This window comes from Solanum pennellii, chromosome 5 (assembly GCF_001406875.1).
Source record: "Solanum pennellii chromosome 5, SPENNV200".
Lineage (NCBI taxonomy): Eukaryota > Viridiplantae > Streptophyta > Magnoliopsida > Solanales > Solanaceae > Solanum > Solanum pennellii.
Window position 1 is genome coordinate 76,809,035 of NC_028641.1, and position 13,666 is coordinate 76,822,700.

General features: G+C 37.8%; 1 protein-coding gene across 1 annotated transcript; it reads left to right on the forward strand.

The window, feature by feature from the left end:
• Window positions 1-12,089, forward strand: LOC107018760 (inositol phosphorylceramide glucuronosyltransferase 1-like). The gene is made up of 10 exons (XM_015219324.2): window positions 1-482; window positions 2,135-2,255; window positions 3,050-3,235; window positions 3,405-3,568; window positions 4,254-4,361; window positions 5,056-5,193; window positions 5,276-5,383; window positions 5,780-6,047; window positions 6,127-6,250; window positions 11,742-12,089. The coding sequence occupies exons 1-10, from the start codon at window positions 240-242 to the stop codon at window positions 11,881-11,883; spliced, it is 1,602 nt and encodes a 533-aa protein (XP_015074810.1). The 5' UTR covers window positions 1-239; the 3' UTR covers window positions 11,884-12,089.
• Window positions 12,090-13,666: the final 1,577 nt, after the last annotated feature.

Consider the following 13,666-nt stretch of genomic DNA (forward strand, 5'->3'; position numbering starts at 1 on the left):
ATGTAGTGTAAAAATAGCAACTGTAGAAGTTTCAAAAAATTTCTTCACTGAGGAATCAAGAACAATAATATACTAATCCCCAATTTCAATTTTTTAAATTTCTCTCATATATCACTATTCTACTACCATTTTCCAGTAAAACCCAGATCCATTTTCCCCTTTTCTGCAAAAAAATCAGAAAAAGATCTCTTTTTTAAGCTGAATTCTGCTTCAAAATTTGATTTTTCAGATTTTTTTCCATGAAAGAAATTGATTTTAGATATGGGTTTCTCTTTTTCTTGATGTTTTTATCAAGTAATTGGGTTATTGGAGCTATCAAATCTCAATCAACTGAAGAAGCATATGTTACCCTTTTATATGGAGATGAGTTTTTGCTTGGTGTTAGAGTTCTTGGAAAGTCAATTAGGGATACTGGGTCTACTAAAGATATGGTTGTTTTGGTCTCTGATGGGGTTTCTCAATATGCTAATGATCTACTAAGAGTAAGTACTTTTGTTACTTAGTTTTAGCATTTACTTACATTTTGGTTCATTTTTGTATAGTTTAGCTTTTTTGGGATAACCGTCGTGTTTGTGCCAACTTAAGCTTATCGGACTACTGCTAATTGCCATCAGTTAGGGTAACTTGTAAACTGAGGCTTGTACATATGGAATTTGAACCATGGTCCTGTTGGTTCTTAATCCACTTTATTAATGACTAGGCAACACCCTTTTGTGTTATTTTTGATTAATGTAGCTTGATGAATAATTTTTAGCTGCTGGTTATTGTTTCGAGCCGGATAATGAAGTTGTGTTGAAGTAGATAGATAACTAGTGTGAAGATAGTGTAACAAAGGTGGAGGCTTATGGATTTGGGCTTTCCGACTAATTCCACGAGCCTGCTAACTCCCACCGGCTAGGGTAACTTGTACACTGAGGCTTGGACATATGAAATTTGAACCGTAGAACTCATGGTTCTCAATCCACTTCATTGAGCACTAGGCTTCACTCACGGATGGGTGCTGATTTTGCTTAGTGTAGTTTGATGACTGCAAAAGTTTAAGTTGCTGTATAGTTGTTTTCGAGCCGGATAATCATGGAGTGTTGCAGTAGGTAGATAACTAGCGTGAAACTAGTGTAACAGTGGAGTTTAGGATTTGAAGCTGCTTACTTGGGATTCTAGTCGTGTTGGGTTACTGAATACTAAATTAATTAATATATACAATATTAAATGAGGTTCTTAAGATAAATGACAGATTTGAACTAAATTATTATGTTTTGCTGAACATGCTTACTATACTCTAGCTCTGCCCCTGTAGTATAATTATGATAAATCCTCTAAATGTTGTTATATCAGGTTGATGAACTTTCATTCAATTAGAAACCAGATACATTTCATTCTCTCCTATCTAAAAAACTATAAAGGGGCTGATAAAACCTAAAACCGCAGAAACATTATTTTACGTTTGAATGGTTACACCAAACAAAAAGGTTAAGTAAACATTTGGATTTCATAATGTGCGCTGGAGTTGGAATGCCATCAAATATTTCATTGAAATGAACATGGACCACATAGGCCATAGCCCCCAAGCGGGCGGCCAGGTGATCGAAGAGTTGGGAAGCAAGTTGGAATCTTGATAGAGACTTCTCTGAGTTAATTATTCCCCATCAGCCCACTCCTTGGTGGACAAAGTTAATCATATCCTTACTGGTGGGAAGTATCTGGTGGACTAGTCGAGGTGCATAGAAGATAGACCGGAGTCACCGAACATCTTTACTATTAAAAAAAAGGACCATCCTCGCCTATAGGATGGACCTCGGATGTAGGATTAGTGGTTTTGGAGTTCTAATCATCTTGGTCAAGGAGTTGGATGATAACCTTGGGAAGCAAGGTTGGAATTCCAACAGAGGCTACTCTATGTTAATTCTTTCCATCTGCTTAAGACTTGGTGGACTGCTGGAACACTTGATTCTCAGCAAGTCCTACAGTCTTCTCAGTTGAACTAACTGTTATTTTACATTGAGGTTTTGTCCCGTGATAATCTTATTAGTTGACCTAGATTTCCATCTTTAAATTTGTGTTTGACGCTAAGGCATTTCTAGACGTGGCCTATGAATCTTATTGAAGGATTTTGTCTTTGTTTCTTTCTTTGCAGGCTGATGGTTGGATTGTGGAAAAGATTAGTTTACTGTCAAACCCAAATCAAGTGAGGCCGAAGAGGTTTTGGGGTGTTTACACAAAGCTAAAAGTATTTAACATGACCAAGTACAAGAAAGGTAATTCTATATCTCAGCGCTTGAATTCAAGTTTGGACACAAAGGATGAAAGAGATATGACCAACATTTCAATTTGTTTTGAGTGCTTTTCAAATTCATTTAACTGAATTGCTTGCCTTCTTCTCCATGAAGGGCACCAATTCATTTCCTCTTATATTATAGTTGGTACAAATAGTTAGTTCTAACACCCTGGTGAGTAATTTCATGCTATTCCTTTTTCACGGTTTCTCTCTCCAAGCTTCATTTGAATGTCATTTAGGGAACAAGCCTGTTTTAATATTGATGCAACTAACTGTCCATTTTGGTATATGCTATTGTGCATCTCAGCCTTTAGATACAAACTAAGAGAAAAAGTTGTAGATGAATGAACAATAGCTCCGGCAAAGAGAAAGAGAAACAGGTTTCAGTATCTACCATATGCATCTAAACAATGATACAGAAATTATTGTAGAAGTTGTAAATGAATGAACAATAGGTCAAACAAAGATAAAGAGCAACATATTTATTATACTCAGGCTTCGGAAAACTTATCCACTCAGGTTCTTCAGAGGCAATGACAGCCCGACACGTATTCACCTTAGCTTTGTATAATTAAGTCATGTCTTTCTTGTACATAATTAAGGGAAAACAAAAATTTTGCAGAGAGCAGAAGGCAGAGAGCATAACTTGTTTTGATTTTAAATTTCTTAGGCAGATAAGCATTTTCACTTCGGGCATCTTTTTATTAAGTAGAGGTGCACACAGTTTCTGAATTCTACTCCTTAATGTTGGAATTTCTCCTTTTATTTTTGCAGTGGTATATCTTGATGCTGATACTATTGTAGTTAAGAGCATTGAAGATCTATTTAAATGTGGGAAGTTTTGTGCAAATTTGAAACATTCTGAGAGACTAAATTCCGGAGTAATGGTGATTGAGCCATCAGATGAGGTTTTTAAGGATATGATGAGCAAGGTGACCACTTTGCCTTCTTACACTGGAGGTATGGTATATCTGTTAACTGTGCAATTCTAAGATTATCTCCTCTCAGTCCAACCTTTTACTCTTGTTAGCTTTCATTGTGTAGTTCTAACAATAAAAGTTTTCCTATATTAGTGATGATTGTTGAAAATGTTTCTCTTTCTCCCAATGCATTCTTTTCCTGCTGACAGGTGATCAAGGTTTTCTGAACTCCTACTATGCTGGGTTTGCTAATGCGCGTGTTTATGAGCCAAATCAGCCTTTAGATGTCCTAAATTCTAGAAAGGTCCCTGAAATGGAGAGACTTTCTACTCTTTACAATGCGGATGTTGGCCTTTACATGCTTGCTAACAAGGTTCGTCTTTTGAGTTCTTTTGCCTGTCGTGTGCTTGATGTTTTTTTTTTACTTTTATTTTGTTATTGTCGGGGTATTTTGTAGGGGAGGGGTTTGGGATGTGCTTTGGCTTTTGGATTGAATTTTTGAGAGAAATTATTCGGATCTGGGAAGCAATGGCTTTAAATGGACTTCTTTTGCAACATGCGGTGTTTCAACTTTGCATTATTCCCTGGGCTTATTGTGGTTGCACAGTAAAATTATCCCGAAGAGACTACATTTGATGTACCATTCATGTTTTATCATTAGAAGCTACTGTGGTTTTGTTTGCTTAATTTCATGCCTACCAAGTGTGAACAACTCTGCAATCTTAATGATACATATAACTATATTCTATACAAAGAAGAACTATGCCAAGAAATTATATGGTCTGGAGTGGAGAAAGTTGAACCATAAGTCCATAACCATTTAAGGAAATGTTTTGTGACAAACACATGGTGTAATAGAAGTCGGTAAGAAGGAAGTCTTGAATGGCAGGAACAGGTAAGAGGTTCATGAGAAAATAAATTTGAAAATTTCATCTTTGATAGAAAAGGTTAGCTTTAGAGTATATGGTTAGAACAGAAATGTCTTAGCTGCAAGAGCTAGATTTTCCTTAATTTGTCCTTCCTTGCTCTGACTTTTTTTTGCTTTGATATATTTGTAGTGGATGGTCGATGAGAAAGAACTCCGAGTTATTCATTACACACTGGGACCACTTAAACCATGGGATTGGTGGACATCTTGGCTGTTGAAACCTGTTGACGTATGGCAGGTATTTTTCTTCTCCATCATACTCTAGTCACTGCCTGCAGTCATTTTACATATATCCTATCTAGGGGTGTCAAATGGGCGGGTTGGACTGAATTTGAGCGAGCCAAAATGGATTGAGTTGATAAATGGGCGGGTTATTGACCCGCCCAAAAGGTACTTGGGTTGAAATGGGCTAAAACCACTCCATAACCCCGCCCTGCCCCGCCCTATTCTTACTAAATTTGTTATTCTTTGTTTGTTTTCTTATAATTTGTTCAAGTACCTACTAAGCTTTTTTTCCCTTATATTATTGGTTGTACATAACATATCAAATAAAAAAAGATCTTTTTGAAAATTTAGACTGCTTCTTATCGATCAATTTGGCTTGCATATCTGCCAGTTTGTACATTGGGCTAAATTAAGCGGGTCAAAATGGGCTGAGCCAATAAAATAAGCGGGTCATGAACCCACCCGAATCTAAGCAGGTTTCATGGATGATGATTTTATGAGCTGAGTTTGCCACCCCTAATCCTATAATTTACTTCCTAGCTAACGTGATCCACGGCTCTGTCTCCCTATCCAACATAAACCCCATTTTGACCACTTGGCTGCTTCCGTCTTGGAGATGAAATCACAAGTTGTATATTAGTGTGCAAGAGAGGATTTTGCTCAAGTATCTCTAACAATTGAATGACCTTATGTTCGCTTTTCTGCAGAATGTTAGGGTACGTCTTCAAGAATCTTTACCTGGAACTGGAGGGGGCAAAAATCCTAGAGATGAACTTCTTGTCAAATTTCTGTTTCTGGTTCCATTGCTTCTGATGGTATTTTCTTACTATAAGTCATGTTTACAGGTCAGCAATTTTAATTTCATCACTTTAATAGTTTTTAGCATCTTAAGTATCTTTCATATTGAAAAATGATTGCTGTCTGCAGACACGATCGCTATTTGACCACATTAGACAGCTATACTACAAGATCAGAGCTGGAGGTGTCCTAGCTTATTCTTCCGTTCCTTCATCCTCCATTCTTTCTGATCAGCAGGTATCTCTACCCCTTCCTGTCGATTTTGGAACTTTGACATCCTGTTTTTTTATTCATTATTGCGCTGAGGGTCTATTGGAAATAGCCTCTCTATCTCCTAAGATAGAGGTAACTTTGCGTACACTCTACCCTCCCCAGACCCCACTTGTGGCATTACACAGGGTATGTTGTTGAAGTCCTGTTTTCTGCTCTTTCCCTTTTTAATCTGAAGAGATTTCAAAATAATGAATCGCCTCTCACGTCTTGCAGAATATATTTCAGTTATATTTCAAGCATGACTATCTTTTGCTTGCAAAGTTGTTGCTCCTATTTCTAGTTTTTCTCAATTCATGATAAGCTTATATAGCTTGTTCTTAGATGATATTATAATGAAACAAGTTCACAAATTGTTTGCAGCCAAAGGTGCCTGCTTTTCTGGGTGGGATATCTGTATGTGTCTGTTTTGCTGCTGTTCTGGTGTCTCTTGGGCTTTCACTTGTAATTATCCCCCGCCAAGTAATGCCGTGGACCGGTCTTTTCCTGATGTACGAGTGGACGTTTACACTTTTCTTCCTTCAGTTTGGAAGTTATTTGTACTTAGTTTATCAATGGGGAAAAGCTGTGGCAAATCGAGCTGGACAATCTCGGGCCAATTCTACATCTTTGGACCATGAATCTGGAAAAGGTTGGTCGCGTAAGATCAGTAGTTTTCATTTTACTAAATTTGAGGTACGGTTTTTCATTGGCGTTTTCTTGCCTTGTAGGTCATCAGCGGCAGCAATCATGTTGTGACATTGCTGCGTGCTACTACGGGTTAGGGATGGCATATCTCGCAATTTTAGCCCCCGCATTGCCTAGTATTTTCGGAATCACTGCTTTGTTTTTGAGGTACTTCTGATATTTCTCTGCCCCGCATTTTAAGCAATTCACTGTGCTTTACATATCATCTAATAGTTGTGTGATCTGAATCACACAACACTATTTAGTGTTTACTTGCCTTGGATCATGGTTTTGTCAAAAAACTTGCATGTTTTCGCTGAGTAATTGTCTTAAGTTAGGAGCTTGAATTTAGTATTCATATATGGCATGCCGAAGCCGTTGCAACATCATGATTCAAACAGATTTCCGTATGAATAAGGAACAATTTGTTTGAAGGGGATTCTCTTGAGACCATTGGATGAACACAACAACAACCAATTCTGTGTAATCCCATTCCCACAAGTACGGTCTGCAGAGTAGGTAGAGCAACTGTTTCTGACCAAATGATGAGCACATTGAATAAAAAGATGAACATTAGATACTGCGAGTAGGACATTTTTGTCCCCGAAGAAAACATATATCCATTATCCAAAGTAGGTCAGATCATTTTTCGGTTAATAAACTTAAAAGATAGTTTACAGTAGTCACCATTTTGGTTAAACTTTATGCTGTCATTTCCCTTTAAGAGTTAACAGTATTGAAGACCTCAAAGTTGTGCAACTTTTAAACACTGTCATTTATAAACCATTTTCTACAAACGTAATGGCTTCACACAGATGGCCTTCAAGTGCATTGTTAATTCTCACCTATGTTGCTCGGATCCTCCATAATGCCACTGGATCTGTTTCAGTATACATGTCAGTTGGCGGAAAATCTTGAACTTTATGCTTGATTCTATGTGTGAGAAATATTGGAGAAAATATTATTGAATTGCGTATCTAAATTGTTACATGAAGACCCTATTTATAGACACTACATTAGAAACCTTTTCCAACTAGAATTCCTATTCTTATTCCTATTCTAATTCCTATTCCAAGTAAGAAATACTTATTCCTATTCTAACACTTCCCCTCAAGCTGGTGCATACAAATCTATGCACCTAGGTTGTTACAAATGTAATTAATACGAGGTCATGTGAGAGACTTGGTGAACATATCTGCAAGCTGATCCTTTGACTTCACAAATTTTGTAACAATATCTCCTGAGAGTATCTTTTCTCTGACAAAGTGACAGTCAATTTCAATGTGCTTAGTCCTTTCATGAAACACTGGATCTGATGCGATATGAAGAGCCGCTTGATTATCACACACAAGTTCCATCTGATCAATTTTGCCAAATTTTAGTTCTCCCAGTAACTGTTTGAGCCAAACTAACTCACAAGTTACTGTCGCCATTGCTCGATATTCTGATTCTGCACTAGATCGAGCAACCAGATTTTGTTTCTTACTCTTCTACGACACCAAATTACCTCCAACAAAAACACAATATCCGGATGTCGAACGTCTGTTAGAGGGTGATCCTGCCCAATCAGCGTCTCTATATCCAATGGTATGCTCATGACCTTGATCCTCAAAGAGTAGTCCTTTGCCGGGGGCTGACTTTATATATCGAAGAATACGAACAACTGCTTCCCAATGACTATCACAAGGGGAAGTCATAAACTGACTTACAACACTCACGGAGAAAGATATGTCTGGTCTAGTCACTGTGAGATAATTCAACTTTCCAACAAGTTGTCTATACCTTTCAGGATTACTAAGTGGCTCCCCTGTCCCGGAAGAAGTTTAACATTCGGATCCATCGGAGTGTCAATAGGTCTACATCCCATCATTCCTTGTCTCCTCAAGAATGTCTAAGGCATACTTGCGTTGAGAGATAACAATGCTTGATCTAGACTGAGCAACCTCAATACCTAGAAAATACTTCAATCTGCCAAGGTCTTTAGTCTGAAAGTGCTTAAAAAGATGTTGCTTTAAATCGGTGATACCATTTTGATCATTACCGGTGATAACAATATCATCAACATAAACAACCAAATAGATACATCGACCTGGTGCATAATGTTGATAAAACACAGAGTGATCAGCTCCTCTACGAGTCATGCCAAACTCCTGAATTACTGTGATGAACTTCCCAAACCAAGCTCGAGGAGACTTTTTAGACCATAGAGTGACCTACGCAATCGACATACAAGGCTACTAGACTCCTCCTGAGCAACAAAACCATGTGGTTGCTCCATATAGACTTCTTCCTCAAGATCACCATGCAGAAAAGTATTCTTTATGTCCAAATGATAAAGAGGCCAATGACGAACGACAGCCATAAATAGAAAAAGACGAACAGATGCTATTTTAGCCACAGGAGCGAAAGTGTCACTATAATCTAGCCCAAATATCTGAGTATACCCTTTGGCGACAAGGCGAGCCTTAAGTCGATCAACCTGACCATCTGGACCAATTTTGACTGCATAAACCCAACGACAACCAACAGTAGATTTACCTGCAGGAAGGGAGTCAAGCTCCCAAAGGTACCACTCTTATGTAAAGCAGACATCTCATCAACCATAGCCTGCCTCCATCCAGAATGAGAAAGTGCTTCACCTGTAGTCTTAGGAATGGAAACAGAGGACAAAGACGGCACAAAGGCATAATGGGGTGATGATAGACGATGATAACTTAAGAAGGTATAACGCGGGTTAGTATTTCGAGTAGATCGTATACCTTTTTGAAGTGCAAGCGGTGGGCTAGGTAGAGGCAAGTCCGCAGTAGGAGCAAGGTCTGGCGCATGACATGAATCATCTGGGACTAGGGTTGGACGTGAACGGCGATGATAAGTTAGTAGTGGTGGCACTGCAACTGGAGATGTAGACGGAACTGTAGATCCCTCAAAGGTTGGCACAGGTAAAACTTGAGGTATGAGTAAGACCATAGAGACATTAGTATGATCAGAAGATGTATAGTAAGGCTGAGCTCAAAAAATGTAACGTCAGCGAACATAACGTATCGATGAAGGTCATGTGAATAACAACAATACCCTTTTTGAACTCTAGTGAGTAACCAAGAAAGACACATTTGAGGGCACGAGGAGCTAATTTATCTTTCCCTGGGCTAAATTATGAACAAAGCATGTGCTCCCAAAGACACGACGGGGAATAGGATAGAGATGTGACTGAGGAAACAGTATGGAATGTGGAACTTGATTCTGAATAGACGAAGAGGACATTCTGTTAATTAAATAACAAGCTGAAAGGACTGCATCGTCCAAAAAACGCAGCGGAACATGGGATTCAATGAGAGTGCGAGCAGTCTCTATGAGATGCCTATTCTTTCTTTCTGCAACACCATTTTGTTGAGGAGTGTATGGACAAGATGTTTGGTGAATGATTCCGTGGTGAGACATAAATTGCTATAATTGGGATGATAAGTATTCTAAGACATTATCACTACGGAAAGTACGAATAGAAACACCAAACTGATTTTGTATTTCAGCAAAGAAACTTTGTGATTCATGTCCTGTTCCAATCATCTGTCCCGTACTGCGGTCCTGTATGAGAAAAAAATCATCGAAAAAAGTTATGCTACAATGTAGGGATTTCGTCAAACGTCTAACAGATGCTAGATTAAAAGGAGAACCAGGAACATAAAGAACAGAGTCTAGGGTGACAGAAGATAGGGGTTTGGCTTTTCCAACCCTTTTTGGTTTTGTCTGGATCCCATTGACTAAAGTAATAGCTGGAAGAGATTGCGAATAAACAATATCGGATAAAAGTGATTTATTACCAGAAATTTGATCAAAAGCCCCAAACTCCACGACCCATGTTCCAACAGTACTAGATTATGACACACAAGCAAAAGAATTACCCGTGACAGACACGTCAGGTTGTGCAACCGAAACTATTTGTGGAGACGTTTGCTTATTTGCACGATATTGAAGTAACTCATCATATTCTATCTGAGCAATATGAGCATTATTGGATGGTTGATTAGGTTGAGCACCATATGCTACTGGTGGAGATGACTGTTTACTTGCGCGATTTCGAAGGAACTCATTATATTCCTTTAGAACAAGAGGATCATAACTGGGTGGTGGACCATGCAAAATATGACATATGTCACGAGTGTGTTCAGACTTATGACAATGACTACACTTGGATTGAGGTTTCCCAAAACGTCCTCCCCCTCGCTGATTTTTCGTAGACTGATATGTACGCTTTTCAAAGGTTTGAGATGCGAGAATAGAGGAGTCAACAGTGGGTGATGAAACGACTTTGTGACTAGGAGGTGCCGCAAGACGAAGGAGGCGAGAGAATAATTCATCGATTGTAAGAACTGTAGGGCTAGCTAAAATGATCACGCACAGAATCATTATCAGTTTGAAGTCCAGCAAGAGTAAGAACTAGAAACAATGTTTGTCTATGTCCTTGTTGTTTTTCCACATCCGTAGTTACTGGCATCAACGTGTCGAATTCCTCCATAACTGCCTGTACTTGTCCCAAGTAAGTAGACATATCGGATTCTTGTTTCTTTAAGTTGGTCAATCGAGATATCACATCATAGAATCGAGAGATGTCATTAGTGTATAAAGCACGCGCCTTTTCCCAAATTGTATAACACGTTTGGAATGGGCGAAACAAGGGCATCAATCTGGAATCAATCGAACGCCATAGGAGACTACATAATTGAGCATCTACTTTCTCCCAATGTGCTTTGACTTTTGCATCTTCCTCACTAGTCTTTGCCTTTACATCTACCACATAAGTCTTGTTCGTTAAGTGATCGTGCACACCTTGACTCTTGCACCACAATTCAATTGACGAAACCCAAGATAAATAGTTTGAACTTCCCAATAGAAGTTCTGAAATGATTATAGAGCTAGAATTTCCAATCCCTATATTTTTAGAACCAAAAACATTACATCCAAAAGACATTATGCTAAATTTGTCTCGGGAACAACAAAAAAATCTTGATTATTGAGATCTGATCGTCGGAATATTCAAATCTCGAAAAAAATTGTCGGAAACAGCCTGAAAATATTCGGAACCCTAATTCCGGCTATCGAATCTGGTCGGAATCAGAAAAAAAATTACATAGTCAACCTCGAAATGAAGAGGGACTCAGATAGAAAAAAAATTGTCGAAAAAACTGGCTGAAAAAAGTCACACGCGCCGGCGCGTGGGTTTGACAGTTCGCCGGTGAAAATCCTACCGGCGGCGCGTGTAGCACTGGTTTTCGGTGGGGATGACTGGGCTTTGCTCGCCGGGAAATTCCGCAGCTAGTGGTGGTGTCAATTTTATGAAAACAGTGATGGAAAATAATAACTATCCGGACATCAACTAGGTTACTGGAAAATATTAATTTTTTGAATATTTTTTTTCTCACAATTGCCCTGATACCATGTGAGAAATATTGGAGAAAATATTATTGAATTTGTATCTAAATTGTTACATGAAGACCCTATTTATAGACACTACATTGAAAACCTTTGCCAACTAGAATTTCTATTCTTATTCCTATTCTAATTCCTATTCTAAGTTAGAAATACTTATTCCTATTCTAACACTATGTGTTTATGTCTACCCATTAATAGTCAAATAACTCTCATATATATTTTTCACCCACAGGTTAGGTTTGATGGTCGTTGGAGGCCTTGTTTTGGCGTCGTTCATGACATATGCTGCGGAGCATCTATCGATAATATCGTTTACAAGGGGATTTGAAGAAAAAGATATGCACAGGAGTAGAAGTATATGTTTCTTTTGCTGATTGTGGCATATTCAGGTATCAGCCACAACTAATTCAAGCTCTTTTTCTTGCATTAACAATTCTTTTTGACACTAATCTGTAGAATATGCTAGTTTTTTTCTTCTTCTGGATTTCACAGTTTCTTATTTTAGAAAAGATTGAGATGTAATTCTTTGTAAAGTGTATGTATATGATTGTTAAAATATAACCAATGTTAGAATATCTAATGTTCTTTTCATGTTCTCAAGCTTTGTTGATAATTTACTTTGAGAAAAAACAGTTGGACAAGTAGAGAAGGGTCTTGTGTCACCGATAGCCGGCCTGTCTATCTATTGGGCGGGGTTTCCTCGATCTACTTGTGACTTAGTGGCCAATGAAGCAGTTGAAATTCATTGAAAATAAAGGTCTAAATTTTGCAAAGACAAAATAATGCTGGTGATATCTTTTCATGTATTGGTGTGTAAAGTTACCATATATTTGTGTTGGTGGGAGGTAGAAGTACACGATTAAATAGTTGAAGTGTGCAACACGGTTGTACAGAAAAATTAGAAATGCTTATGTCACAACCCAAAAATCGAATGTTGTGGTACTCATCTCATTCCACCAAGACATGTCAGTTTAACCAACATTCAACAAGGTAAAAGCGGAAGTAAGAAAGAAATTAAGTACTAAACATAACATAAGCATGCAGAACTAATAACATAACACAATCTTTTCCAATATTTGGTGTCACATGTACAAGTCTCATACAACCGAGTCAAAAGAAATACAAGTCTGAATGTTTTTATATCTAAAGTAGATCAAGGACATAATAAGGAGTAAGTGATGTCGTTGTGATGACAACAACTACCTCACGAACTCCAGAAGCAAAGTTTAGGACGAAGATGTGAGAGGATGATCAAGACAATCTGAGCTTGTAACCTACACAAGTGTAGAAAGCAAGGGAGTGAGTATCGAAACAACAACAATACTCAACAAGCATCCCAAATTTAAACCTTAGTTAAATAATACCGAACACAAGTACCTTGACACACCATCCAAACCTTCACATAGTACAACCTGCACAGAAAATCAGAACCAATCCAGTTTCACATGTAATGGAACAACACAATATCGATAATACACCATAAATCACATATCAAAGTTTCCATAACATCATCACATTCTTTCATATTCAAATAATCACGAACATAACACTTATTCATCATAAAAAAATCGAGTGCTCCAAAGTGCTAGATCTATGGGCTAACAATACACACGAAAATTCAAGAAAGTCGGCTAATTCGTAAAAGTTGGTTCTAAATGTGAAATTATGCCTTGAAAAATAGTGGGACTATAAACAATGCTTTCCTAACTCATTACGAAGGTCCTCATAAAGGTTTTTCAAAAATTCTTTTTAGGTGCTCCAAGGCGCCAGATTCATAGACTAATACACACAAAAATCGATAAATTCGCGTAATTTTTAAAAGTTGACTCATAAATATGAAAATATGCCTTAAAAATGGATGCTTCCCTAACTCATTACAAATGTATATATAAAAAAATTTAAGAATTTTTTTTGGGTGCACCAAAGCGCCAAATCTATGAGCTAATACACAAGAAAAAATGAAAAAAATCATTATTTCCCCTTTTGGTCTTCGTTCGAACTTGAAAATGCCAACGTTTGCCTCTCTGAACAAACACGTTCCATTAAATAGGTCGTCACAAGCGCCCACAAAAATTTCACTCCGAAAACCGCGGTGCGAACATATCACCTAAAATCTATGGATTATAATAACACACAAAAAACGGAATAATTCATATT